General features: G+C 42.7%; 1 protein-coding gene across 1 annotated transcript in view; it reads left to right on the forward strand.

The window, feature by feature from the left end:
* The window catches only part of PDE3A (phosphodiesterase 3A), a 218,846-nt gene that overhangs the window by 117,672 nt on the left and 73,295 nt on the right, over window positions 1–27,879 (forward strand). The window contains exon 2 of the mRNA XM_041398886.1: window positions 27,137–27,187. Coding sequence (XP_041254820.1) covers window positions 27,137–27,187 — 51 coding nt within the window. The remainder of the gene's footprint in view (window positions 1–27,136; window positions 27,188–27,879) is intronic.

Consider the following 27,879-nt stretch of genomic DNA (forward strand, 5'->3'; position numbering starts at 1 on the left):
AAGCTTGTGAGTGAGTCCAAGAGAAACAATCTTCCTCTCCAAAGAGGTTTAGCTTGCATCATGTAGGACTGTACAGTCATTTGAAGTGATGTAATGAAAAAAAAGTGGAAGTGGCATCTTGCAAATCTTCCTCTCAAGCAACCTCAGGCCTGGGCAGGAGAAGCGAAGGACTCCTCATAGTCCCTGGGTGTCACTGTGTAGATGAAGGTAAAAACCATTCAGCTTTATCTTGGTCCTGTTTGTAAACCCTTGACAAATTCCACACCCCTCTCCCCACCCCCACCAAACCAGAGAGGGAAGAAAAATGTTGATTTTGGAAAGGATGAGCTCTCTGCACAGGAGAGGCACTGATGTGCGGTCGGCTGCTTCGGATTCTTTTCTGGGGTTTTTGTGGCTCTTCTTTTCCCCCCCACCAGTACAAGGCAGTTCATTGAGAAAACCTTAAAGCAGCCTGTAGGACACGACTGCAGTGGCAGCTCTGCAGCCTATCCTCTGGGTCAGCACAGGAAAATAAAATGTTACGGATTTCCAGCATGGAGAGATTGTCCTGACTTCAAGAATTTCTATGCTTCTCCAGCAAATTTGTAATTATCATGAGTCAAGACCTTTTCATTTTTTTACACAGTCTGGTCGTTGCCTCACATAAGGAAATAATTCTGGGTGACCTCTCATAAGCAGTGAGCAGGTTTTTCACATTGTGGGACTTGCTGCAATCTTCACTAAATTCTGCAAGATTGCTGTGGTGACCCAGAGGTGACTTCTGTGCCGTGGCAGTAGCCAAAAGTTACTGCTTAATTAATTTTTACTACTTCAGTCTGTTCAGAGTGGAGAGTAGTCTGGAGGTTTAAACAGCATTGCAATGGAAGATGTGCCATTCATTCAGCATTCCCATCCTCTGCTTTTTGCTAGAATTTGGCCCAGGTGGGAGCAAGGGAGACAGGACAGGTTTCTCCACTGCCTCTTTTCTTCAAAACTTTGAAATCTTTGTCCTCCTCTGAGCTTTTGGTACTTGCCAGCATCAATAGACCTGAACTCAATGGTTCTACCAGCCTGAGATGTCACAGGGGAGCTGAGGGCTCAAGCAACTCAGGAGGGAATTTACAATCTTGATATAACTGTATGGGGTTTATTTCAGCTGTCTTGTTTTTGAGTGAGTATAAAAAAAACCAAAAAACAGCACAGCTTCATTTTTTGATAAATTTACATTCTTAGGCATAGGTAATTCTGGCCAGAAGAGCAAATGAAGCCAAAGGTCTTTATGTTTTAGAAGAAGCCTAGTGGTTTTTTTAAAATATGTTCATAGTAAGCATATGTTTTCAGCTAAATGTGCAATGGTATATACAATCAGTCTTTGAAACCCAGTACAAAGTAACAGCTGGTTTGAACTCAACTCCAGGAGCTTTTTGTGGCTAAAAAATAAAAATAAAAAAATCTTATATGAGATATAAAAATGCTAATGTTTCAATAAAACGTATTTTTTCATGTTGACCTGGTCACTAGAGCTACTGTAAGCAGTAGGGCTGTTGCAGGAAAGTTTTCTATTTCGGCATAAAGATCCTCTTTGTAATTAGCTATTTTGATATTTTGCAGCTTTCCTTCTTGGAACTCAGAATATGTAAATATTCAGCCTTAGAAACTTGTTTGCTAAAGGAAAAGAAAAAAATTAACTCTGTGAATGAAAGGGCAAAAGCCACTTGTCTGAGGGCTTAAAAAAACAGATTGGTTTTGAGATCTGTCTTGTTTTTTACAGTCCCTACAAACCCAGCTGATTGCTGCTGTACCAGCTGGACTTCAAATGGTCACTGACACAGACACAAACATCCTACATTAAATTAGACATCTGCTAAAGCAGAAGCCTAAAGTGCAAGTGCTCATCATTGGAATGCTGGTTTTCAGGTTGTTTTCTTTCCTCCAAAACGAGGTAAATGACATAAAAACACCGATAACTAAATATCAGTGCATGTCAAAAAAACCCATCTGGAAAAACACCAATGAGGTTCACAAATTGTTGGGTTAAAGAATGAGTTCCCAGGAAAAATAGATTGTTAGTGAAGCAATATATTGGTCTTCAGTGAAGAAAACATTTAGAAACTATGAGAGGTTTTCAACCTTTTTTTTCTTCATTAATACAGTGTGTGATTACCAAAACTTATTATTGAAGGGTGGCTTTGTTCCTTCTGTTAGAGACTAATGTTTTGACTGAATCAGGTAAATAGAACTTGTCTTACATAACTAAATAAAAATAAAAATCTGAATCTAAAATGATTTTTGATTATACTTTTAACGAGACACAGTTTCTGAGCTTGTTCACACTGGATGATTTCACTTGCTGCATCGTTTAAATATTCATGAAACTTGAAACAGAAATGAAAGCAGGTCTCACTTTTCTGACTGTATACTTGATAAAACTCCACTGACAAACGTTGTAGAAGGATTTATGGAGCTTTCAGAAATAAGGAGATGGCTAAAATTATAGCAGCCTGTATCCCACTATCCCCTTCTTGTCCACCTCATTCCCTAAACCTTTAAAGTTAGATACATCTGTGCATATTTCTTTTTCCTATAGTTTCCTTGATCTACTCATTGCACACAAACTTGTGCTGGAAGTAAATCTGTGCTCTCCACTGAGGGCAGCAGCATTTTCTCAGATCACATCTTTGAGGATGCCAGAATATGTTTGGAGAATGAGTCAGGAGCCTGCAGAAGGAAGAATTTCAGGGTGAAGATCAGTGAATGATGCTCTAAAGTGATGACTTTTTGTGCAGTTTGTTTAAAATCCAGATTCTTATAAGTGAGTTCCAATTTTTATGATGGCTTGACTCCTTATCTTATTTACTGAATTCTTCCAGAGATCAGTGGGTACTCTTTTGAATATGGAAAGAATTACATAACAAGAAAAGTTCTCAGAAATAGGCCTTGGACTTCTCATACTGTACCTTTCAAATTAGTAGACAGATTTGACCTGACATTCTTTGTCTTAGCTCTCTCTTCCTTAAGGAAGTTCTTTTCAAGTAAATATTTCTGAAGCTCTCAGATACTATGGTGATGAATGCTAAAAGCTCCCAGAAAATAAAGGAACAGACAGGAGAATTTCCATAGCTTGGAGTTAAGTTTTGGTGCTATATATTCTGTAGAAAAATGCAGCTGCTTATTCAAACACATTTGTAGGCAGCACCTATTCTGTTTCCAAATCAGATTATTTCACCCTGCAGTGAAACACCTTATGGCCACTTCATTAAGCTCCATGCTGTGCTATAGAAGAAAGAGTGAAGTAAAATTGGATTTTTGAGTTAAAAAGTGGGGCTCTTTGTTTATTTGCAGCCTCTTTTTTCCCCCTTTTTTGTTCATTATTCAGGTGAATCAGTAATTGAGGGAGATAAGGTTTCTGGCTGCCTCTGGCCATGTCTCAGCCCAAGGTTTGAAAAGTGCTAGTGCTCTGTTGGGTGAATGCTTTGGCACGTTTCTCCCAGCTCTCACTGCCCTTGACTCATCTGACAAGAGTTTTCCCTGACTCCTATCTTTAACCTGTGGTCACAGCCTGTTCCCACTGCCCAGGAGCTCTCTGGTGGGATGTTGTGCTGAATTTCCCAGTCTGTGTGTGTCCCTGCTCCACCCTGCTGTGGCTCCTTTCTCCTCTGCTCCGCTGGTTTCCTCTGGGAAGTGACTGATCCTGGACAAGAGGGAATGGCTTCACAACGGGAGTAGGTTTAGATTAGATACTAGGGAAAAATTCTGTCCTGTGAGAATGGTGACAGGCTGCTGAGAGCAGCTGTGGCTGCCCCTGGATGCCTGGGAGTGTCCCAGGTCGGGCTGGGACAGTGGAAGGTGTCCCTGCCCATGGAAGGGTCTTGGAACGAGATGATCTTTAAGGTTCCTTCCAACCCAGGCCTTTCTCTGTTCCTATGATTTTGGTTTTGCCAAGTCCTACTATGAATCCCTAATTTCCCAATGCCCTTTTCATTGTTACTGCAGTTTTCTTCCCAGGATTTGCCTACCATTCCTCCTGCTCCTCATGACCCTGACCCTTTACAGTCCCTTGCTGTGACTCTGGAGCTGAGCCGCTCTTTTTTCCTAGCAGTGACTTTGAGCTTTCACACCAGTGGGACAATGGGACTTTTTACCCTTCTGTTTCCTTTTCCTACCTGGGAGATAAGGCTGTTTAGTCTCCTTCTCCAAAGTATTTAAGAACCTGGGTAAGAAGCAGTTGAGCAGTCTGCAAGCACAAAGCACCACTGTTAATGAATGAAACGAGATAAAAGTGGAGTTGGTGATGGTGCATTGAGACAAACACTTGAGCACTTCTCTGCCAAGCTGCAGGGAGCCTGCCCAGCTATTTTAGTCATGGGCATCACTGCAGAAACCAAGCAGCTCTTTACTTTGAAGTTTCAACCCCTGAAAACAACCAGCAGAGGCTCTGAGGCAGTCAGTCCACCTCAGTTTGGTGTCTCCCAACATTTGTTTTCCCCACTGGAAGATGCAGCACTTTGTGCTCCAAGCCCTGCAGAACCTGTGTGCTCTGCCATCTGCTCCCCGAGCTGGCTGCAGCCACAGACAGCAAAGCCCTTTTGAGAGCAACAGGCAGGTTATCTGTCCCAAACCAGGGAAGCATTTTTCTGGAGGAGCAGGGGAAGGTGGAGGTTTGCTGGTTTAGCATGCCTGTGTTCCTGTTTGGCACTCACAGCACTTAAATGTGACCTTCCTGCAGCTGGGCTGCCTTGTGTGGAAAAGCCTTGTAGCAGAGTTCCAGAATAAAGCAGGGATTGATTCAAAGAATCTCCTCCATGGATCCACCTTGGGCAGCACCAGAGCCCAGCCAGGGCTGCCCCCAAGATGAACCCAAATGGTCCCAAAATGCACGAGCGCTCCCGGGGTCTCTCCCTGGGATCAGCTCTGCTCCATGTGCACATTGCAGTTCAGTGTCCAATTCCAGCTCAGCCCCTGCACTCCCATCCTGCTTGTTTTTCTCTCTGCAGCCCACGGGGTTTGTGCTCCTGGGCTGAGATTTGGATCATTTGTCCTTGGTGCCCAGCTGGAGCAGGAATTGTTTTGTCTCCCTGCTCTGTGCACAGAGCTTCCCATCCCCTCATGTGAAGCTCAGACCCACACACTAAAGCAGCGCAGAATCTGAAAAATAGAAAAGCTAAAACTTGAGGTATCACTGCACAGGCAAGGTGATTATTGTTTTCTCTTACTGGGCTATCTTCAATTTTAAATTTAACAGCATTTCTCTTTCCAGTGTGTTAGAGGGATTCTTTTACACCCAGCTGTGTAACCTTGATTGATGACACTGCAGTGATTCTTCGAGAGGGTGGGGGGGTTGCTTCACTTTTTGGGTTTTCTTTTTTTGAACTTCATACCTGTTTGAGATCATGCCCACATTTTCTTCATGTCTTTTTAGAAATCTTAATAAATACAGAAATGAACTTGAGAGATAATAGATAAATAGGCAGCAGCACAATTTCTTAGGGTTATCATTCCCTCATTATGTGTGCATCTACATATGAAATATATCCTTCATCCACACATTGGAAAACCCGTGAAGAATCTCTTTATAAACTGTGCTGGGCAGGTTTGTGTTTTTGGGTTTTTTTTGTGCTAGAGTTAAAACATTTGAAGAGCAAAGTCCCATGCGTGGTTCTCATGGGCTTATTTTTAGTTTCTTGTATGGGAAGAATGGCAAAAAATAGACCAGGACTGAGTTTGGATTTAGTGCACAGAATGTTTATAGGTTAGCTGGCAGGAGTGTGTGTGTGTCTGTGCCACAGGACTGCAGTCCCACACTTCTGTACACTCATTAACAGGACTCCCAGCAGAGCTGCTGTAGTTTCAGCACTCAGAACACTAATTTTAACGTGCTGTAAAGTGTGCCATAGCTCTGAACTGCTATTTTCAGCCTTGATTAGGGATTGCTGACCTGAAAGATCTGTATTTCTCCACTGAGAGGCTTTCTTGTATTCATAAATCTCTGGGTTTGGTTCTCCATTTCTCCCTTTCCTCAGGAGCTGTGGATGGGTGAGATGCACAGAGATTTGCTGCACTTTTGCAGAGGATGCATTTATAGCCTGCAAATGCTAGCGCTGCATCTTTCAGATATGCATCATTTTGAACCAATTCAAATATTTCAAAGCATCAGGATTTTGGTTATTGCTTTCGCTTTCTTCTTCTGTCCTTGATTTTTGGGTGTTGTTTGGTACTTTGGGCTCACTCTGGAAGGCTGGTATTTCAAAAGTGCAAAGTGCAGTTCTCCTCTGGCTGTGTGACTCCAAAACAAGGAGCTCTTAGAGCAGACTGTATTTTGATGCATATTTTCAAATCATGACTTGACAGGAATCAGATAAGAGAAAAGAACATAGACATTTGTTGTCCTTTCTCTTAAAAAAAAACCCAAAACTAAGTCTAAAACTTTTAAACTTCTAAAATTTACTTAAACTTTTTTTAAAAACTTAAAACTTTTAAAATTTTAGCAAAATAACTCTTGTGGCTATGAAACTTTCCGTGGAAATACCTGCCTCATATTTTCCTAATCACTTTCCATTGCAGCTCTTTCCTAACTAAATAAAATGTCCTGCCTCGTGATTGACCCGCTGGCATTTAAAAAAAGAAAATTAAAAAGGTGAGCATCTGATTGGGCAGGGCTTGTCTTGTCTGAAACCTTTAAAAGGAAGGGGTAATACTGAAGCAAAAAGCTTCCTATCCTCTGAGACAGTCAGAAAGGAAAACAAAAGCCCCAAGTTCCCCAAAGCAGAGCAAGAATGAAAATGTTTCAAGTGTCCCCTCCCTGTCCTGTTTGACACTTGCAGAATACCTGCACTTTCAAAAAACCCTTGAAATACTGACTTGGCTGGAAATGAACAATTAAAAGCTCTGGCCTTTGTTGTTCATCACTTATTGGGCAATTACATGGCAGCTTTGTATGATTTTCTTGGCATGGCTCTGAATTTGGTGTGCGAGACTGAATTGTTCAACACTCGGTTCACTGGCCATTAAATGAGCAAATTATTCCAGTAGCAAAAAGGGCAAATTTTTACCTTGCCCTCATGTTTCCACCCATCTCTGTCATTCTCTGTTCATGTGAAAGGGAATGAGGAGGAAAGACAAATATTTCCCTGCCTCCAGGACTGCAGGAAGGGATGCTCTGGTCACTCCAGTCACTGCTCCAGATTTGGTCCTTTGCTTTTTTACATGTGGCTGTAGTGGAAGTATATCTCTTCTTTATAATAGCAGACTGATTTGAAAAGCCATTTTCCTACAGCTAGGGGATACTGATTAAAAACCAAACCAAAACCACTGCAGAGAGCCAGGTTCGGGTGATAAACTGTGAGGGTGGGGCAGCAGTTTTTCTTTTAAAAACTGACTTCATCAGACAGCTCCATTTTGGCTTGGATGGAGGCTGCATCACATGTGTGGCATGTCTTTCAATTTGCATTTTATAAATGCACAGAATAGTCCAAGCAGGTTACAAAAACTGGTGGCTGGCCTGTTAGAACTGCAGAGTTATTGCAAATAACGAGGCGTGGAACAAGAGCAGGGGGAATAGAGTCTTTCAGCAGTCTTCATCTAAGTATGTATACTTAATTTCCCCTGTTCTCCTGAGTGTAAAAACAGCAGGAAGGTCCCAGAGCAGAAGAGCAAGCTGGGCAGCCAAGCTTTCAGTGAGGAGCTGGAATCCCAGAGCTCCCAGTGTGATGTTTCCCCTCGCCCCCTCCTCTTCCTCCTGCACTTCTTGGCTCCCAGGCTGTTGGGGTGTGACAGAAATGACTTAAATGCAGTGACCCCTGTGGCAAACCTGTAAAACATTATACAGCATGAATAAGAAGCCTCTTCTTGGGCCTGCAGCTGGCTGCATGCAGACATATGGCAGCAGGGATGTTTTGGAAGAGAGGCATGGCTTGACAGAGAACCCAGTCTCCTGATAAAGGTTTATACTGGCTCTTTCCTGTGTTTATAATACCATATGCCAGGGCCATGGCCTCCTTTTTCATCATATTGTTGTTTAAATTTTTTTCCTAAACCTAATCAGGCCTTAGGTTGAGGAGTCTGAAGAGCAGAAACTTGATATTGATATAAGTTTTTCCTTAGAGTTCTTTGACAGGAGTGGTAACTGCCTGAGCTCAAATCTGCTTCATGTATAAATTGTCAGGACCAATTGTTGCTGTTATGAAAGGAAAGTTTTATTTTTAAAAATAATCTCAAAATAGATTCAATATTGCCCACTTTTTTTAGTTGGTTGGTTTTTTTTTTCCTCATGCAGATATTCGGTCTTGTTTGCTTGCTTGCTTTTTTGCTGTGTTAGTTTAGTATTACAGGATAGTAATAAAAAACATGGTTGTTTTCAAGCAGGGTTGCTATTTGAGTGTGTTTTTAAAACCTCTTTCCCCCCTCAGCCTCACAATCTCAATAACAAGCTTTTCTTAGGTCTAGGCATCTGGTCTCTGGTTTAAGAGCTGCACAGTCATGCTGTTCTTCTATCAGTTACGTGATAACTGGTACTTTAAATAATCATCCTTGACCTTTTTGTAGTCTTTCAGGCTGATTGATTGGTTAAAACCATATTTACAGTGGTAGCCAGAGAGGTTCTTTGTTCAGGTGTAACTGGTTTGGGGTTTGTTATTTACAAGCCTTTAGGATTTCCCCTTGGGTATCCGGCCCCATTTTTCCAGAAGCAGCACAAAACCAGGACTGAACCACACTTTCCCAGAGAATTTTCAGTCAAACTGAGTTTTAGCTGGAGGAAAGTTCTACCTAGAACTCACTCAATACCACCTGGCCCCTATGTGTCGTGCCAATTGTAAGAATTTCCCTCACATTGGGAAATTAATGCTTTAAAATGCAGTGAGTTGTTTTTCCGGCGTTTTTGCAGCTGAATTCAGTGACAAAGCAATTTTTTGTCTGCTGAAAGTTGAGGTGTTGGGGCTGTACTGCTTGTATCCTCTTAGAGCAAAAAAATTCTCCAGCAGTAGATAGTTATCCACTTTTTAGCAGCCAGGAGTTTGTTGGGCAATGCACTTTGTGAGGTAAAAACTGAAAAGAAAGGGTCATAGCATAGGAGAGATGCTAACGAAATTTAAAAACAACAAGAGCTAAAAAGAAGTCTGGGCTCTTCTTTTTCACCTTTTTTCTTGACTACTCAAGACAGAAATTAACCTTGTCTCATATGTCTTCTATATCTTGGATTTTTTCTTCTGGTTTTGGCCAGAACCTGACAAAAATTGTGAATTAACTCTACCCTGGTACAGCTGATCTCATGGGCCTTTTCTGTCAGTGAAGTTACTGCTTCCTGTTGTTCCCACAGGGACTTGGGAACAATTAGAGGAGATTGGTAAAGAAGATTGGAGCAGCTAAATTGGCCAATTCATCACTGTCTCTTGCTTGTTTGCTAGATTTAGGGATGGATTTGGCATCCGTTCATAGGAGGCAGCAACTGGCAGAACCAGAGGACCCTGGTCAGGCTGTGTCAAGGGAAATTCAGGTTGGATATTAGGAAAAAGTCTTTTACAGAAAGAGTGATAAAGTTGTGGAATGGCTGCCCGGGGAGGTGGTGCAGTCACCATCCCTGGGTGTGTTTAACAAAGCCTGGATGTGGCACTGGGGGCCAGGGTTTAGTTGGGGTGTTGGTGCTGGGTTGGACTCGATGATCTTGAAGGTCTCTTCCAAGCTGGACATTCTGTGTGAATTCTGTGTAAAGTGTGGCTTAAAAAAAAAAATAAAAAAAGCCCCAAACAACAAATAAAAGAACCAATGAACATTTGTCTGCCCACTGAGCAGTCAGGTGTATCACCTAGACAAAAGGCTGAGTTCTGTGTCCTGTCCTGAAAGAGTGAAATTCTTCCCTGGTGTGGAATCCTGGACAGCAAAACAAATCCAGCCATCTGCTTGCCATGTTCCTAGCACATTTCTGCTCTGGGTTCTTTGTTTGGTTACCTGGTGGTTGTATGAGCTTGGAAGATTATTGTATTTGTGGGGATCCCAGATGAAGGAAGGAATGATGAATCTGACTCCATGTTTTCAGAAGGCTAATTTATTATTTTATAATACTATATTATGTTAAAGAATACTATACTCAGCTACACTAAAGAATACAGAAAGGATACTTACAGAAGGCTAAAAAGATAATAATGAAAAACTTGTGACTCTCTCCAGAGTCCCAACAGAGCTTGACATTGGTTGGCCATTGAGTCAAAACAATTCAAATCAGAAACTCAGTGAAGCAGTCACCTGTTGGTAAACAATGTCTTAACCACATTCCAAAGCAGCAAAACACAGAAGCAAATGAGAATATTGTTTTCTTTTTTCTCTGGGGCTTCTCAGCTTCCCAGGAGATAAATCCTGGGCGAAGGGATTTTTCCAGAGAATGTGAATGCGACAGAGGATATTCCTTCTTCTCCCTCTTTCCCCTATTCAATAACAGGATTTATTCAATTGTTGGCCTAGATGTACTTGCTGTACGCCCTGGGTTGTGGATCAGGCTCTGGCCTCATTCTGTCTCTGCTTTCTGATGGCTACATCCTGCCAGAGCTCCTTGGTGCTCACAGCTTGGCTCTTGGGAAGCGTTTCCTTGCTGCTGTGCCCCAGGAACACGCTTTGCTGGGCACCAGCAGTGGAGCTGGAGCTGCTCCTGTGCCCCCAGGACGTCTGCACTGCCCTGGGCTGATCCAAACCTGGAAGCAGGGAGACAAGGACACCAGGCTCCAGTGCTGGGAGTTTTCCTGGAGCACAGCCCTTGCTGGGTCTCAGGCTGCTTGCGAGCTGCTGCCAGCTCCAGCCCTCAGCCCCTCTCCCAGGTGTGCAGCTTCTGCATCCTGACCTTAGGAAGACTGACCAGCCTCTAAGTTGTGAAAATCTGGCCACTCCTTGTGGCTCAACAAGCAGGATCACAGCCCAGTGACCAGATTTGCAGGAAGGACTCTGGAGGCATTTCTAGAAACGCAGCCTGAATATCTTGAGAAACTCTGTGAGTGAAGTTTGACAACAGCAGAAAAGCTCATTTCAGTCAGTAAACCCTTTACGCCTTGACACAATTGTGGTGGGTTTTTTTCCTGGGTTTTGGGGCTTTTTTCCTTTCAGATTTTAATTTCAATGCCCTGTAGTAAAACAAAACTGAAATGCTGTTGTCCTAGATATTGAAATATTGGAAAAGGATGTTCTGATGTCTGGTAAATGTCCTCTTTTTTCCTTCAAGTACTTGTATCAAAACCAAAATCTTTAGCTGATTTAATTTGTGAAACATTTGAGTTTTGAAGAAACCCAGCTTTAATTCTTCCAGTCAAGTCAACTGGTTGTGTTATTTACTTACATGGAGGTGCTCTTTGCATTCTGGGGACAAGGAATTAATCTGTATCTCTACAAGATACTTCATATTAACACAAATCAGTTTTTTAATGAATAACCAGAAGGCTATTTCATTGAATAAAAAATCCCCAAAAGTATTGTGTATGAAATCTGTAGTGCATTTTTATGCACTACATAAAATCCAAAGTGCATTTTTAACCCATGCTTTTCAAATAAAGACTTGGCATGTATTGTGCTGTAGGAGAGGAGGAGTTTTTGTGCCATTCTGTACTGTTGCAGTAGCAGATATTTAGGCAGTGGATAAGCTACTGGGTACATTTTCACATACTTTCTGACCTTCCTGATGCTGGCATTGCCTAGTCTTCTCAAGTAGAACTGAGATAATTTAGCCCTTGAGATAAAAAAGGAGAGATAAACTTATTTTTAGCATCAGCTTGCTTTAGTTCTGGCATTTCATTTAGTCCTGCCCATCCTCCTGAGTGGAAGGATGCAGCTTGTTTATTACATTTATTATGTTTTACCATATCTGCTCTTCTGGCCTTTGATACCTGGCAGAGCTGAGCTTTACCCTGCAGCAGGTTTCCCACCAGTGCTGGGGCAGCAGGCCACAGATCAGCCATGAATACTCAGTTTGCAGTCCTTGCATTTATTTTTCTTCTCCTCTTTGCAGTCCTAGTAGTTAAAAGCCTTCTCTCTTAGAGAAAACGTAATTTGGTTCTCTCTCCCTTTCTCTCTCTCTCTCTCTCCCCTGTGATTCAGCCTCCCTTAATAATTTTGAAGATTTTTTTTTTTTTCCCCTGTGATTCAGATTCCAGGAAGTGCAGTTTCTAAGCAAATAAAATGCTGTGATGTAACACTTGAAATGCTGTGATTTTTACAGCAGCAGAAAACAACCAGCTGTGTCTTCTGTAAGTTACAGTACAAGTATTTAGTGCTGTTGTCTTCAGAGATTCCAAATGTTTTGAGCTTATCAGTAGTTATCAGTGTGGCCACTGCCTGTGTTTCCATACACCTTTTTCTCTATCCTCTGTGTTTAATACTGTGGAAAATGCTGGGAGCATTATGCATGGGGAGGCTGGATGCCACTTCCTCATCCTAGGGCCAACAAAAAGTGGCATTACAAGGAGCTGGGAACCTTTTTTCCCCTCTTTGATCGTGTTCTCCTCGATGTCACACTCCAGACTGGCACTGGGAATATTCACTTTTGTGTGAGACCTGAGTACATGAGCAGCTCCTTGATCCACCTTGGACTTCCTGATTTTCCCCTAAAGCACTGCAGGTGTTCTACCATGAAGTGTCTTTCCCTAAAAACAAATTAAACTGCTGGTTCCACTGTGTGTGGTGGGGGGAACAGGGCGGATGTGTGGGAGGAAAAGTCTAAGGTCAGTAAAACTATTTAGGTTATATACATTTTTATTTATGTTCTATATTTAGGTTTGAGAAGGGAAGTTATTTTTTTTTCATCTTCTGCAGTCCTCCCAAGCTCATAAAGCATCTGTTTCTCAGCCTCTGTCACCTTGGCCTGAACCAAAGTTGTTGGTGGCCCTGGTTTTCCTTCAAGGAGTCTTTGTCCTAATAAAGGGACCCATTGAGAGGGCCCAAGGCACACAGGCACTCAATATTCAGAATGCAACTTGTGGAATTTGTGTCTTTATACTGATAAAGTGGGTGAACTGCAATTATCTATGATTTCCCTTTCTGGAAAAAAAGAATTGCATGGGAAAATTGAAAGTGGAAGAAAATGGAGCTCGTGTGGTGAGCACTTTGATGTCAGAGATGCTTCACACACCTCAGTGAATCAGAGGGCTTTGTCAGAATGCTTTCTCTCCTGGCATTTGGGCTCTTTGTCTCGTCCTGTCCCTTTTCATCTCTGCATCCATGGGCAGAGCTGGAGTGGATTCCATTTCTTGAAAGCTTGGGAAAGGTTCAGCCCAGGTCTGGGGCACGACTGTAAAGTTTTAAACTTTGCTCAAGTCATCTTCCCTAGCTGGAGTCCTTCTGACTGAGAGAAGAGGATTGCAAGATGCCCGAGTTCAGCCCAGGTACAGGGCATAAACATGACTTTTTTATCCTTTTTCTGTCTTTCCTGTTTAGTTTTCTTAAAAAGAAAGGTTGTTGGTACATGAAGCCTGTCCTCCTCCTGATACTTAGAGGGTTGAACAGCTCATTTTCAGAAAGAGTGATAAGATCTCCTGGCAGCCAAAAATAAGAATAACTCTGTTCCCTGGTGTATACCCTTGACTTCCCCCAAAAAAGGAACTTAGATGTAAATAGTTGATCAAAACAAAGGCTGTGGTCTGATCCCATGAACTGAAGATATTTAGTTTCTATTCCCAGTTTTGCAGTACTGTGCTGGGTAAATCCTCAATTCTCCATCTGTGAAATGGAGATAATTTTATTTTATTTTTTCCCTCAGGAAGGTTCTGAGTTAACAAGTTTGTATGGTGGCCTGGAAATGCTTTAGAAGTGGAGAATCTACTAAGATTTCTCTGATTTGATAGATAATAGCAAAAACTCAAAGCCACGTTACAAAACTCAGACTAAGTGTGTTTAACCACAGCTCCTGGAAGGCCAGGCTGGTTCACAGCTCAGGAGGAAAAACAAAGGACAACCTCCAGGCCACGCTGAAGTGATGAAAATGATGTTAGCATGAGGGGCTCAGGATTGAATCTGTAATCAATATAGATCTGGAGAGCTCCTTTTTCACAGCCAGAAAACCAGAGCTGCAGAGCTCTCCACTCTTTTTCTCTTTTTTGTTTTGTTCTGATAGCTAGAAATATAAATATCTTTCCATGTGGACCCTCCTGGTTAGGGTAAAGTGACATATTTCTAGTAAAATAACACTTCTGCTGAATCAAAAGAGCATTCTTGCACAAATTGAACATAAGAAGATGAAAGAAAAAGTATTTGGCATACAGGAAAAAGGAACTTAAATTGCTTTTTCAGCAACAAAATGAAGGGATTTGAAGACATTGTAATGGAATTAATAGAACAAAACCTCTTATTTCTCACACAGTGTTGAACAGCTTATCTATAAGAAGAGGAAAGACTGCTTTTATTGATGAAGTTTGCATTAAAAGTATATTTCAGCAGCATGCAAAGCTAGATCATTCAAGGAAGAAAATTCTGGGGGGAAAATAAGGACCAATGATGGAGGACTAAGTAATTGCACATATTTTGAAACATGTGCAATTATTTTATAATATTTTGTTATATTTATTATATTTTATTTTTGGAATCAAATTTCAGAATGTTCTTTTTTGAATAGCTGGACCTTTTTGACATACAACTTATTCCTTTTTTTTCTTCACCACAGAAATGGTGTGATTCATTTTGTTGAAGCCTGTTTCTGAAAGGCAAATTAGTCCAAACACATTTTCAATATGGGATGTTCTTCTAGTAAAGAATATTTCAGCAGTTTTCACACATGATTCAGTTTAAGTGAACCAAAATTAGGGGCTTGAAACAGCTGCATGTCTCTCCTTTGGGGTCAGCCCTTCCAGAAAGGGCTCCTTCCCCTCTGTGCTGCTCTGCCTTTCTCCTTGTCACTCTGAAATGCCTCCTGGTACCTCCATGTGCACCATGACCCCCCAATATTGTATATTCTGCATCTTTGGTGGGCTCTGCTTTTGCTGCCAGCAGTGCTGTGACACCATGGAAGTGTGATGGAAACAGGACTTGGGTGACCACATGGAATGAAATGTTGGGCCACTGTTGCAGGAGGATTTATTTTATGATGTCCCTCTAAGAGAACATACATGGTTTTATTTAAAAATAAAATCTGAGAAGCAAAGCTTGTTAGTAATCAGATTGGTTTGAAAGGTAGCACTTCAAATCATGAGAAAACCTTGCAGCCATTGTGAAAAATCTGTCTTTACTCTCACTTGTAAAAACCCCCACTGAAATCTCTCCTCCCAGGGTGGATGAAGGTGCCTCACAGTTCCCCCTTGCACAGCACAAGCCCAGTTTTCATCCTGCTGGCTTTTGCCATGTTTATACCCAGCATCTCTGCCATCCAGATGGGGAAAAGCACATGTGACAGCATGTGTGTGTGATTTGGAGCAGCAGATGGGTGAGAATGACAAACTGTTGCCTGTGTAGGCACCTACCTAGAGATGACTCAGAGTCCTGCCTCTGTGTCTTGCTGTGCTGTTCCTGCTCTCCTCTGTGGGCTCCTGCATCCTCACCCCACAGGGACCCCCTGCAGCCATCCACATTTCAGTGCTGATGTCTATTTGTGATGTGCCTGGTGTCTAAGAAAGCACAGAGCATGTTAAAAAATCACGTAGGGCGAAAAGCAAGGTGGGGCTGACTTGATATTCCAGCTCTGCAGTAAAGGGACAACTCGCTCCAGTGTGGGGCTCTCACCTGGCATTTCGTGCCCTGCTCCAGTTGCCTTGCCCTGTTCTGATCTTGCTCTGGATGTGTTCTGCAGAAGGAGGAGGGTGGTGGGAGGTGAAGTGCACTGAGGCAGGAGAGGCTGGTGTTCCTGCCGTGCTCCTGCAGCTTTGGATATTCCCAGTGCTCAAGCATGGTGGGATCAGCTGGCACAGGCTGTGTCTGGAAGCGTGAGCCCAAGGGAATTGGTGCCACTTCCAGCAGCAGGGAAATGTATGGCCCAAAGGTGTTTGTGCATGGATTTCAACTGGACTGTCTTAAAATTAGGGTGGGAGAACCTGAAATGCGTGTATTTCCTTGAGCTAGGCCCTTTAGGGTCAGCAGGGTCACAAATGCTGTGGCCACGCATGCACGTGGACTTGCTAGGCTGGGAATGCACTTAGCACACGGTTTGGTGTGTAAAACCCAGAAATTCTGCACTTCTCTGGGTGTTAGTCCTGACAGCTCTGCTGTGGGGCCTGACCTGGGCTGTCAAAAGCAAAGCCCTGCTCTGCTCATTCCATAGAGCCAACGGAGAACCAAAGTTCTGGTCCCATAAATCCGAGGTAGGTAATCAAATCCTACTGCTGTCTGGCTGAAACACACATTCTGTGGCCAGGAATCTGCATGGAAACGTCAGTGGGAGATTCTTGTGAATTTTCTGTGTTGCAGTTGGCTTTTTTTTTTTTTTTTCCCTTTATTTTAAATCATGCAGCTGCAAGGATGAATAGAAAAGATCCCTGGTTTGCTGCTGGAGAGGGATCTGAGCCCCATGTGAGCTCCCTGCCGAGGACAGCTGGAGGAGATGGGAGAACTGGGCTGCTTGGGGATGGGGTGGGTGAAACGTGTCGTGCTGGAGGAAGATCACTGAGCTGATTTAATTAGTTCCGTTTCAGAGGATCCATTTCTGCTCGGGTCACTGCTACGTTCATCTATTTGCTTTTTTTTTCCCCCCTCTCAGCAATAGCCAAACGCAGGGTGATAATTAATTTGGCAGGTTGATTGAGATTGGGTGGCGGAGAGGGGAGTTTTCCTGGATGAGTGATGAAGCATCGCTGGTTGAGCTAAAAGTGAACAGTCTGAAATAGAAAGTAGTTAGTATAAAATCCCCCCAAGGGTGTGTTTAAACTGAATGTACTTTGAGTTTTGACATTGAGGTTTTTTAGTAAGCTACCAGACCCTACAGTGTAATTTTAGGACATTTGCTAGCTGGGATCTAGCTGTTGAAATATCAGTGTTATTCTGCTTTGTGAAGCTTCAGGACCAGGAAAATGGGGTGTTAATGAAAGCAGTGGCTTGTTTGTGTGGATGTCAGGCTGAAACAAGCTTTGGCAGGGCAATGCTTTTTTCTTTTCCAGGGCACCCCTGGAAGCTGAGGCTTCACCTATCCAGACTCAGGTGCCCAGACTCAGGTGAGCTGTCTGCTTTGTGGGAGGCCAAATTCTCCTTATCTTAAGTTTTCATTGCTCTGTGGCAGCTGTCCCTCAGTGCTACCATTCAAGTTAATAATGTGTTTGAGTAAAATAATGTGTTTGAGTAAAAGGAGCTGCTGGAGCTGTGTTACATGGCTGCCTTTCTGCCTCACTCTGTTTTGGCCTCACCAGGGACCAATTCCTGTAGTCACCCTGTTTTGTGTTTCACACCAGATGGACACTAAGTTGCCATAGTACCATAAGCAAAGTTTTTTTTTTCTTTTTGGGAAAAGCTTCTGGTGTCACAAGGGACATGGTTTGGTCAGGCTGCTGGCTTTGCTGCTTACAGAATTCCCAGATTTGGGGCACAGTGGCACTGCCACCCTTGGTATCTCTGACCAAGCACTGGGAGTTTGGATGTTTTCTCTCTCAGGCTCTTCCCCTTCTCTGCTCTGCAGAGTTTGGAGCTGGCAGCTGTGACAAAATGCCATCCTGCGTGCACAGGGCAGTGCAGAGGTGACACCAACGAGTGACACATGTCCCTGTCCCTGCTGCAGTGGCTCACTTCCCTTGCTGGAACTGGAACCACTTCCAAAGGTTAAATGTCTGGTGAAACTTCCATGCTTACTCAGGCCTAAGGGCTTTTTTCTGCTGAGGCTGCCAGTAAGGATGTCAGTTTGGGGTTTTCTTTTGGTTGGTTTTGTTTTGTTTTTTTCCTGTGAGGTAGACATCTGCTGGGAATCGAGTTGGAAAATTCCCATTTTTATGCAAACTACCAGAGAATGGTCAGCTATTTAATAAATGAACTTGCTAAACTCATTGGGCTGATTTGCCTCCCTTATGAGCTATGTGTTCATATTGAGGGTGATCCACCTGAAATCGGAGCTTCACTGAAAAATCCCTGAAAACCTTTACCTGCTTTTCCAGTGGGTTTTTAATTGCTGTGCAAAAACACATTTCTGTGGGAGCAGAGACCCTTTTGTGCACTGGCAACTGGCCTCAAAGGGCATGCCTCACCTTGGAGGTCTGTGTTAGCAGCAAAAAGTGCAGATGAAGCCTCTGTGCCAGCCACCAGGATCTCTGAAAAGATGAAAAGTGAAAGAAAAGCTATGCACTAAAGAGAAAATAGCATTGGGAACGTACATTTCAGAGCAGATTGTTTTGTAGAAATCTTTAGACTCTTTAACAAAAGAAAAAAGGATTTCTGATACCTCAACATGATTTCAGACTTTTCTAACTCTGTCTTGCTGTCTGATTATCAAACTCGTGCCAGGCTTGGTATTGTGAATGGGATTCTTAATGCACAGTGAATGATTCCCAATGGGGAAGAAAAAGTAAATAAGCTTTCTGACTTTTCTAGGAACTTAATTGCAGCAGAATGGACTTGACTGGGTAGCTGTGGGTTCCAGGAACTTCGTGTGTGTACTGTGAATAGCAAGCAACATTTAAATAGTAATTCTTCTCCTTTTTATCAATATACTTTTGTTCTTTTGTTAATGTGCTGTTATGTTTAGCACTCTTGACGTTGCTGTGTTGCCCTGGCATTCTCACCACACTGAGAAATCTTCTCTAAGTGACTGTTGGTAAATTATCTCTGTGGTTAAGCTGCTTTTATCTCACCACATTTTCCTAAGGCTTTGGTTTTCATGACTATGCTCAGAATGGGAAAGTTGGAAAATTTTTCATATATGAAAAATATATGGACTATTTGGTGAACACTTTTACTTGTGTATTACTAGTCCACTAGATCAATATGCCTATTATTTATCTACCACATCAGTTCAAGGGGATAAGAAATCTGTTTGTGATCTTATCTACCACATCAGTTCAAGGGGATAAGAAATCTGTTTGTGATCTTTTTAATTGTTTTGCTCATTTTTTCTGAATTGAAATATCCAGATTAAGATCGTTAATTTAGGAAGCCTTTTTAAAAAAATCTGCAATACATCTGCAAGTAACTCTTTGAGGGGAATCCATCATTGAGGATCACTGAAGAATCATAATTGCTTCCAAAAAAAACAAAAAAGGGGCAAAACCCACCACCACCTCCTCCCTTCCACCCCCCACTCTCCTCAAAATCCGGTCTTTTCTCTATTTTACTACAGCTCTGCCTCCCAAACCTGTTCTTTAAAATCCTCCTTGATGTGTGAAGGATTAATAGAGACCTGAGAAATTCGGTGGTAGGAGTGAAAATAATAGAAACACGCATGGATTTGTTTTACTACTGTCATCTGTTTAAGCAGTTGTGACAAAAATTTGTATAAAACCAGATACAGGGTGTGGAGGTGGATATTCCTGTGCCTTTTCTTTTTCCCACCTACGTTTAGTTTAGTTTTTTTGGGTTGTTTTTTTTTTTTTAACTTCCCAGCGTCACTCTCCTCAAAATCAGGTCTTTTCTCTATTTTACTACAGCTACAGCTCTGCCTCCCAAACCTGTTGTTTAAAATCCTCCTTGATGTGTGAAGGATTAATAGAGACCTGAGAAATTCGGTGGTAGGAGTGAAAATAATAGAAACACGCATGGATTTGTTTTACTACTGTCATCTGTTTAAGCAGTTGTGACAAAAATTTGTATAAAACCAGATACAGGGTGTGGAGGTGGATATTCCTGTGCCTTTTCTTTTTCCCACCTACGTTTAGTTTATTTTTTTTGGGTTGTTTTTTTTTTTTTAACTTCCCAGCGGCTTCACATTCTCTGAAGTGAAACCTGCTCGTTTTCAGGGGTGCTGTGGAGCAAGGGGCCCACTGCTGTGTCACCCATCTCTGTGTCACCCATCTCTGTGTCACCCATCTCTGTGTCACCCATCTCTGTGTCACCCATCTCTGTGTCCCCCATCTCTGTGTCACCCATCTCTGTGTCACCCATCTCTGTGTCACCCTTCTCTGTGTCACCCTTCTCTGTGTCCCTCACCCACCCCGTAAGGAAGCCAGCACCCCTGCATCCTCCTTCCCTGAAGAAGTCAGCTGCAGTTTATTGAAATAAGAAGATTTCTGGAAATAAAAAGGTCGTTTGCTGCCATGAGGACCTCCTCCAAAATGCGGGCCCTTGCTGTGTGTCCCAGTGCCAGGATGAGCTCATTCCCCGGAGCCGAGTCCCTGCCGAAGCGCTCGGCGCGGTTTGCTCGCCGTGCCTTAGTGTCGGACAGTCCCTGCTGCTGCCTTTTGGGCTGTCCCCTGTGCTGCTGTGTCCCTGGGGCTCCCCTCAGCCTTGCTTCTCCCAGGCCTTGGATTCTGCGCTCCCTGCGGTGGCTCGTGGTCCTGCTCGCTGTCCCAGATGCTCTCTGCGGCCTCTGGCAGTGCCCTGGCTCCTTGCCTGGCCTCCCAGCCAGCTTCTCCTCCCAGCAGCTCCTTCCAGCACTTCCAGCTTCCCCGGGATAGCAGCTTGAGAGCACTCCATCCCCACATGGGTCTGAGCCTGCAGAGAAGACATTCCCTGCAGCTCCTCCCCAAACCCATCGCTGTGCCTCGGTGCGAGGTACCAGTGTTGATACCCTGCCTCTAGTTCAAAGCAATGCCAAGTTCCAAGTCTCATTTCTGCCTCTGCTGTGGTTTAAAAAGCTTATCTCTGCTTCCAGCTGCCCAGAAACCTTTGAAACAATGTCTTGGATTAGGAAGCAACTGAATGGCTCTTAAATGCTCACCCCCAATTTATTACTTTGGTTGGTTTATTGTGGTGAATTATTTTGTTTGGGGTTTTTGTTTGTTTGTTGGTTTGGGTTTGTTTGATTTTTTTTTTTTTTTTTTTTTTTTTAAAACCAGTCTTGGAACTAAGTCTGGCCCTGGTGATTTGCAGGGCTGGAAGATGTTGGGAGCATTTGGGTGGAGAGTTTCCTCTCCACAGTGGCCGTGATGCCACGAGCATGCAGCTCTGACATCGTGTGCTTTGTGCTGGCCCTGGGAGCTGGCCAGGGGCCGTGGAAAAGGGATTGTTTTTCCAAATATTGGAGGCCTTGGCTGTCTGTGTGTGATCACTCAGGGCATCTCTGGCACCTTGGGTGCCTCAGGGCAAGGTGCAGTTCTGCCATTCATTCGGTGCAGAAGGTGGGCAGAGCAGCCAGTTGCTCCCCTGTTACGTTATCAGCATCTGGCAGTGGTGAGTCTCAGCAGCTCCAGCCTGCTTGGCTACTCCTGCTGATGGTGTCCACACCAAAATTCCCTCCCTAAATCAATCGAGTCAGTAAATCATCTCATTTATCTTGATCACCGTGAAAATGCAGGGAACAGTCTATGGGATAGAAGGAATCCTACTCAAAATAGCATGTGCAAAAACACCCTGTTAGCTTCTGTGTGACCTGACTCCTGCGTGTTTGTAAAAATAAATGTTTCCTCTAATATGTAATCAAGGAAATAATTTGTGCTTTTTTTTTTTTTTTTTACCCAAAAAAGAACTTATCGGGAACATTTTGTGCCTACATGCTGGTAACAAACAGTTTCTTATTACCAGTGGAAATATGATCCTGACTGGAGCAAGGCTAATACCCACATTCAGAGAATATGGATCATACTGTGCCCCATTCAGCACGAGCTGTAAGGAGGCAGTGTCAGTCAGAGAGCTCAACAGTGAGACACTGGGTTTCACATCCTCAACGTGCCCATTCAACTAAATCTCTCCCAAAGAGGGGAGATGTTATGCTCATGTTTAAATAGAAGCTCTGCTATTTTGGTGGAGGTTGAAACCAGGTGCCAGCCTGATTGGGTACTCCTATCTTGCTCTTCTCAATGCTGATTGCCAAATATAAACAACTCTTAAAGCTGCTGGCTACCACCCAGCCCAAACTTCTTGGAATCTCATTGGTAATTCATTTTTACCGCTAGTAAATGTGCTAAATCCTTGCAGGGGTGGCAAAAAGGCCTTTTTGCAGGTTCTCAGCTGTTTGGGACAGCTCAGGCTGCCCTGTTCATGTATCACAGCCAGTTCAGTGGGAAATGTTGGATGCAAGTGCTTGGCTTCCAATCCCAGATGGAGCAGAGGAGCAATTTCTCTCAGATTCCTGTGCTTTGCCTTGTGTCCACCTTCCACTAGAGAGAGCAGGAGTCTTTTATGTTCCCTATAATGGGAATGAGGTATCCAGCCACAGTGTAAAGCTTTAAAATCCAAGGGAAGGAGCCAGTGAGCTGGGGCGAGGTTCTCACATGCATTTGGGCTATGTGATCTTGTTTCAGTCTTTTTGAATCCCATTTATTGTCTTTGGTGACTGCTGGCTGCTGTAGCTCACTTTTGTCATCACCATCTCGTTGTTTTTAGAACAGTAAAAGTGTTGTGTACGTGTAAATATGTGTCACAATAAAATTCCAGAGGAATAGACTATAAGCTGAATAGAATTAGAATAGACTTTGAATGGATTTAAAGAGTTTTATTAAACACTAAATGTAATTAATTCATTGATCCCCTTTAATACTTACAAGGAAAAGATCTGCTCATTCCCTCTAATGAAACTGTGCTGAGCTTAAACAATGCTTTAACAAGTCCATGTGGTTTCAAAATGCTGAGGATTCCCTTCCCTTTCAAAGAATATACATGGGACTGCTTGTATTTCAAATACTGGGGTTTTTTTCCTGACTTGTGCCCAGTGGGGGAGGTCCTTATAATAAGATTATGCCTTTTCTATTACTCTGACTCATTTTTGGGGTTGGTTCTTTCTGGTTGGCTTTGTTGGAGGTTTTTAATCTCATTTTTTCCCCAGCCATTGCATAGTTAGCAGTATTGCTGTTTCAAGAGTGCCAAAATTAAAACCCTGGTCCAGAAAAGATTGTATAAGGGAAAACAGGACTTACAAACAGCTGAAAAGGTTTAAATTGTCATACTTTACTTTGTCTTTTTTAGATTTACTTAGATCTTCTACAATCTGTGTGGGTCACATTTTCCTGCAGTTCTCTAATACTAAGGAGGCTAAGAATTATGGCTTATGAATTTTAATGAAAGTTGAAATCCTTATGTAATCATTTGCTGGGGCTTTAATTAAATAACCATATAGGAGGAGAACTGCATTTAGAGAGGCGAGGGCTGAAGATGCTAATTTTTAAATGGCTTTGTTCTACTTCAGTATGGATATCTCAGAAATCTGATGTAATCTAGAAAGTCCTTTATACCATTCCCTACTCCTCTGAAGGTATTGCTGCATTAGTGAACATAAGTTTTAAAACCACAAGCTGAGAAACCTGTGTTTATAGCAAAAACCTGAAGTTTAGAGCACAGTCCCCCACCCTAGACCTCCAAAAGGAGATGAGCCCTTTCGCTGCTCTTCTGTCTGTGGCTGGGATTTTGGTATTGGGGTCTTTTCCCAATTCTTTCCTGCTTCTTCTTGCACTGGCAGGGCTCACCCTCAGCTGGAATGGGGGAGTGTTTTCCCTGGAGAGCTGTCAGTCAGTTTTTAGGGTATCACCTACCAGCTGGTTTTAGCAAAGGCCACGGTTCTGTGCATTCCTGAACGTGCAAGGCTCGTTCTTGTTGCTAAAAGCTGCTTTCATCCGTGAGTATTAAAACTGCCAGAGATGGGTTTCCAGGACAGTTTCAGATGAAATGTAAAGTAGCTCCTTCTCTTCCAACAGAGACTGCATGCATATAAGCTGTGTGGGAGTTTGATTTCAGTTCTATCCCTCCTTTTCTGCTGCTGATACACGTAGCCTTAGTTGCCTGGTCAGTGAGAATAATAAATTTGATGCTCTGAGGCTGTTTATCATCACCGGACTAAATTGATTCCATAGAACTTTCAGAGGAGGTGGTGGGGTCTGGAGCAAACCCATCTGTTAGTGATAAACATAAATCCCCTTACTTCCAAATGCATTTTTATGTCAGTATCTCTGTTTGCATGCATGCACCAATTAAGCAGTATATTATTTTCTTTTTCCATGATTTCAGAAGGTTGACTCACTCAAGTGGATTTATGCACACGCTCTGTTTTCTCTGAGTGTAGTTGGATGGTTGTTTGGTTTGGGGTTTTTATTTCTGTGGAGGTTTTTTGTTTGGTTTTGGGCTTTGTTTTGCTTTTAATTCTGCTTTCTTCACTTTTCATTTCTATTCAGCTTGTGGAAATCATGATTTCTACCTCACAGAATAGTTCAGGCATTCTTTCCTCCTTTCCTGGGTATCATGCTCCATGACTTAGTGTTTGTCCATGAAAAGAAAATCAGGTTTAGAAGCTATTGAGCAGAGTGTGGCTTGTTGAGCTGAAGGGTGTCACACTGAGGCAATTGTCCCTGTGCAGAATGCTGGCCTGGCAGAGATTTTGTCATGACCTCTGGGGTGTTATTCTTTCTGTCTTCAAGCTTGAGGCCTTTTGGTTCAGTATTCTTCTAATTTCATTTCTCATTCCTTCACTCCTGTGTTAGTAGGGACCACCACATGCCAAGAACATTCTGGCATGAGATGAGCACGGCTTTTTAGATGACGAGGGAGAAATAGATTTTAAAGGCAAGTAAGATTTTATAACAGCAGTAGGAAAAGGTTGGTTTCATAGGTTGTGGGTTAGATATAACGCTTGAGAACAGCCTCAGTGTTTTAGCTGGGGACAGCCGCAGCCCGTGTCACTCAGGAGAACAGCCAGGCACAGGGACAGAACAGTGGTGTGGGTGGTGTTTCATGCTGGGGACAGCTGATCTGTCACAAAAATGCCAACGTGGCTAATTCCACCAAGGCATCCTTGTAGAGCAATTAAATTGAACGAGGGCTGTGTAAATTGCTATAAGGAGTTTGCTCATAAAATGGTGACATAATAAGGAAGGACTCTCTCTGTGTTGGTTCCAATGAATTTGGGACTTCTTCAATGATGGCTTTGTCTTCTGTGAGAGGAATGGAGCAAGGATGAGATGTTACAGCCTTTGGAGCCCCCAGGATTGCCCACACGTGTGGAGGGGCAGGATTAGAGGTGGGGAAACAAAAGATTCCTGCAGGCTGGGCAGGAGGAGCAGTGGTGCAGCAGGGCAGGAGTTGGCTGTGGGGATGAAAACTCCCTGTGGAGATGGGAAATACCAGGCAGGAATAAGGATCAGGATGGGCAAACTGTGCCTAGAGGTGAAGGAATGTTTAAAAGGACTTGATTTAGTGACAGGTAACCACCCTGGCTTTCCTGCACTGGGAGCATCCCTGCATATGGGAACAGTAATTCCAGGCCTGGCTGTGACTGCACCTCTCATTTTTGGTGGCAGTAAGAAAGAAACCTTTCACTTTTCAGTGAGCTATTGTGAGAAATTATATTTACTTTCAAAAAATTTAAAAAGGTTTATTAAAGCTTTATCAAAAATTACAACAGAATACCGAATAGAGAAAATAAACCAAATGCCATGAGCAAAGGATTTTCTCCACTATGTGCTCATCTACACAATGGATGTTCTGCTTTTTAACTCTTTGGCCTCTCTTAAAGTTTTGTCTATTGACTCTTTGCTGTCTAGTGGTGGAGATTACTTTCTGACATCTTGTTTGGAGGTCAGGTGTTGCTGTAGTAATGAGCTGACTTTCTTAAATGCCCCAGCTATCTCCTGAGAACAGTGTGAAGGGGGGGAACATAACTATAAATTTATAAAATTTCCCTTAGTACATACATAATATTTGTTCTTTAATTGTGAGAGCCAACTATTTCATTGCTCATTTATTACACCATGGGTTCAGTGAGGGCAGGAGCATGGAAAAACCTGGCAGGGGGATCTGATGCTTCCCTTGGGTTTGCAGCTGTGGTGTGTCTGTGGAGCCTGGAGAACCACAGTGGGCACAGCCAGGCTGGAACATTAATCCTTCTTTCTTCACTGTGAGGATTGCTTTTTGTGCTAATTCCACTGATATGAACCTGGAGGTAGAGATATCACCCTGAGAACTACCAGTGGTCAGACTCAAGCTAAATTAATTTTCTTTTAGCCAAATGAATTAACAAAGCAGGAGTTACTTGCTCCAAGGCACAGGGGCTAAGAAGTAAAACTCAAGAGGGTTTTTTGGTCCACAGAGGAAAGACAGAAGGAAGGTTCTGGCAGAGTTTCTTTGAAGCACATAACCTTTGGTAGGTACATCTCTTGGTAGTTTTTGCACACCAGTTATTTATTTAAAAAACATCAAAGGTGTGCTTCATGCAGTAATGGAGAACAAACAGGGAAACCCAGCAGAACCAGTGTTTCCACCATGGAAAATAGGAAAAAATGGCAGTAAAATGAGGGGGCCAGTCACAAGGCTGTATCAGGCAAAAAAATGTGACACTTCTGATTTTGAATGCCTATCTGCATGTGTGGTTTGTCTCCAGTCACAGAGGTAGATAGTTGTAAGTAATAACCTAAAAAGGAGCCCTTGGGAAAGAAAAGGATAAGCAGGATAAGTTAATGGAGAAGATGAAAAAAATTCTCATCATAGGAGACATATGTGGCTTTCCTGATTTTGCAAAGTAGTTTTAACCTCTTGTCCTGGGATGAGTGTTTTGAAAGCACGTTCTGCAGTAAGTGTGGGTTGTAAATCTCCTTGCCTACCTCTGAACTGGGAGAAGGCATTTCCTTTGGGAAAGAATGCTGGGAAAAATGAGCAAGAAAATGTTCATGGCTGTAAGTCAGTACATGTCACATTAACCCTCCTATCTTTCATTCACATATTTTTATATTTGAATTAAGCAATGCTTCTGTATGTAGGAGCAAACAATGCACAGAAGAAATCCCTGAGCAGATGTACAAAAACCCCCATAATTCAATGATGAAACAGCTTTAAAGCTGTTGCTAATTATCATGGCTGATATAAAATGTACATTGCTGATTAATCAAATATGCCCTGGTCTTGGTAATCTCGTTGCTGATGTATCAGCTTTCCTTTTGCCAGATCAGTATTAAACATTTGGCTGAAGCTGAATCTATGGCAGTGGGAATTTTATTGGCACAAGCAGAGCTGTGATGCCAGATGTATTTGGGTTCTGAATGCAAAGGTACAATGTTCCATGGCTTCATTGTGGAGCTAAAAGCTGTGTGAGATAAATCATAAAAGCAAACCTGCTTATTTCCAAGAAAAATGTGTAGTGGCTATAAAAGCATGAGTGTTTCAATTAAAACTAATGAGTGCAATTTATCACTTACCTCTGCTTTTCTTTGTTTTGCAGCTCATGGGGCATTCTGAATGGGATCACAAACGAGGACCCAGAGGCTCACAGGTCAGTTGCTCAGTATTTTGTGTTTGATTTTGGCTTTTGCTACATTTGAGGCATTCAAGCAAGTTTTCTGTCTGAGTTTGACAAAGTTGTTAATTTGGTTAATATTTGCAGGGTTTGCAGCAATGGAAAAAGGCATAAAACCATGACGGCTTTCATTAATATAATATTTGAGCTGTAATTCAAACAGTTGATCCAGACAGAGCTGAGTCATCCAACAGAAAGGTTTTTTCAGTAGCAGGAGGATGGATTAGATGTATGGAGAAAACATTTCTTGCTCAGCTCTCTCCATCAGGACATCAAAGCAATGCAATTTCAAACAGTGTGGGCATGTTTTGTTTGGTGGTTTGTTTTTTGGGTTTTTTTTTTTTTAACCTGAAAAGCTTGTCCAACTTAGGTGGCTCTCTCACCATGAATCCTTTCATTATTGACCCAGGTGTTAGAACTGTGTGGGGAGGTGCAGAGAAGCCACTGCTGTGCCTTGACCTGTCACTGGAAGGAAATTATGCCAGTAGTGTTAATGGGATCACAGTCCACTCCAAAATTACCTATACTAACTATCTCTTGTAATTACCTATTACAATTGCTGCAAACAAGAGATCATGACCAATATTGATGTTCAGGAATTTCCCTGCTGGGGTAAAATAGCTTTTCCCATCTCGTGTTGAAAGAACATAAATGCATTATTAGAGTTC

The sequence above is a fragment of the Onychostruthus taczanowskii genome, unplaced genomic scaffold, assembly GCF_017590055.1.
Source record: "Onychostruthus taczanowskii isolate IOZ18803 unplaced genomic scaffold, ASM1759005v1 scaffold15, whole genome shotgun sequence".
Classification (NCBI taxonomy): domain Eukaryota; kingdom Metazoa; phylum Chordata; class Aves; order Passeriformes; family Passeridae; genus Onychostruthus; species Onychostruthus taczanowskii.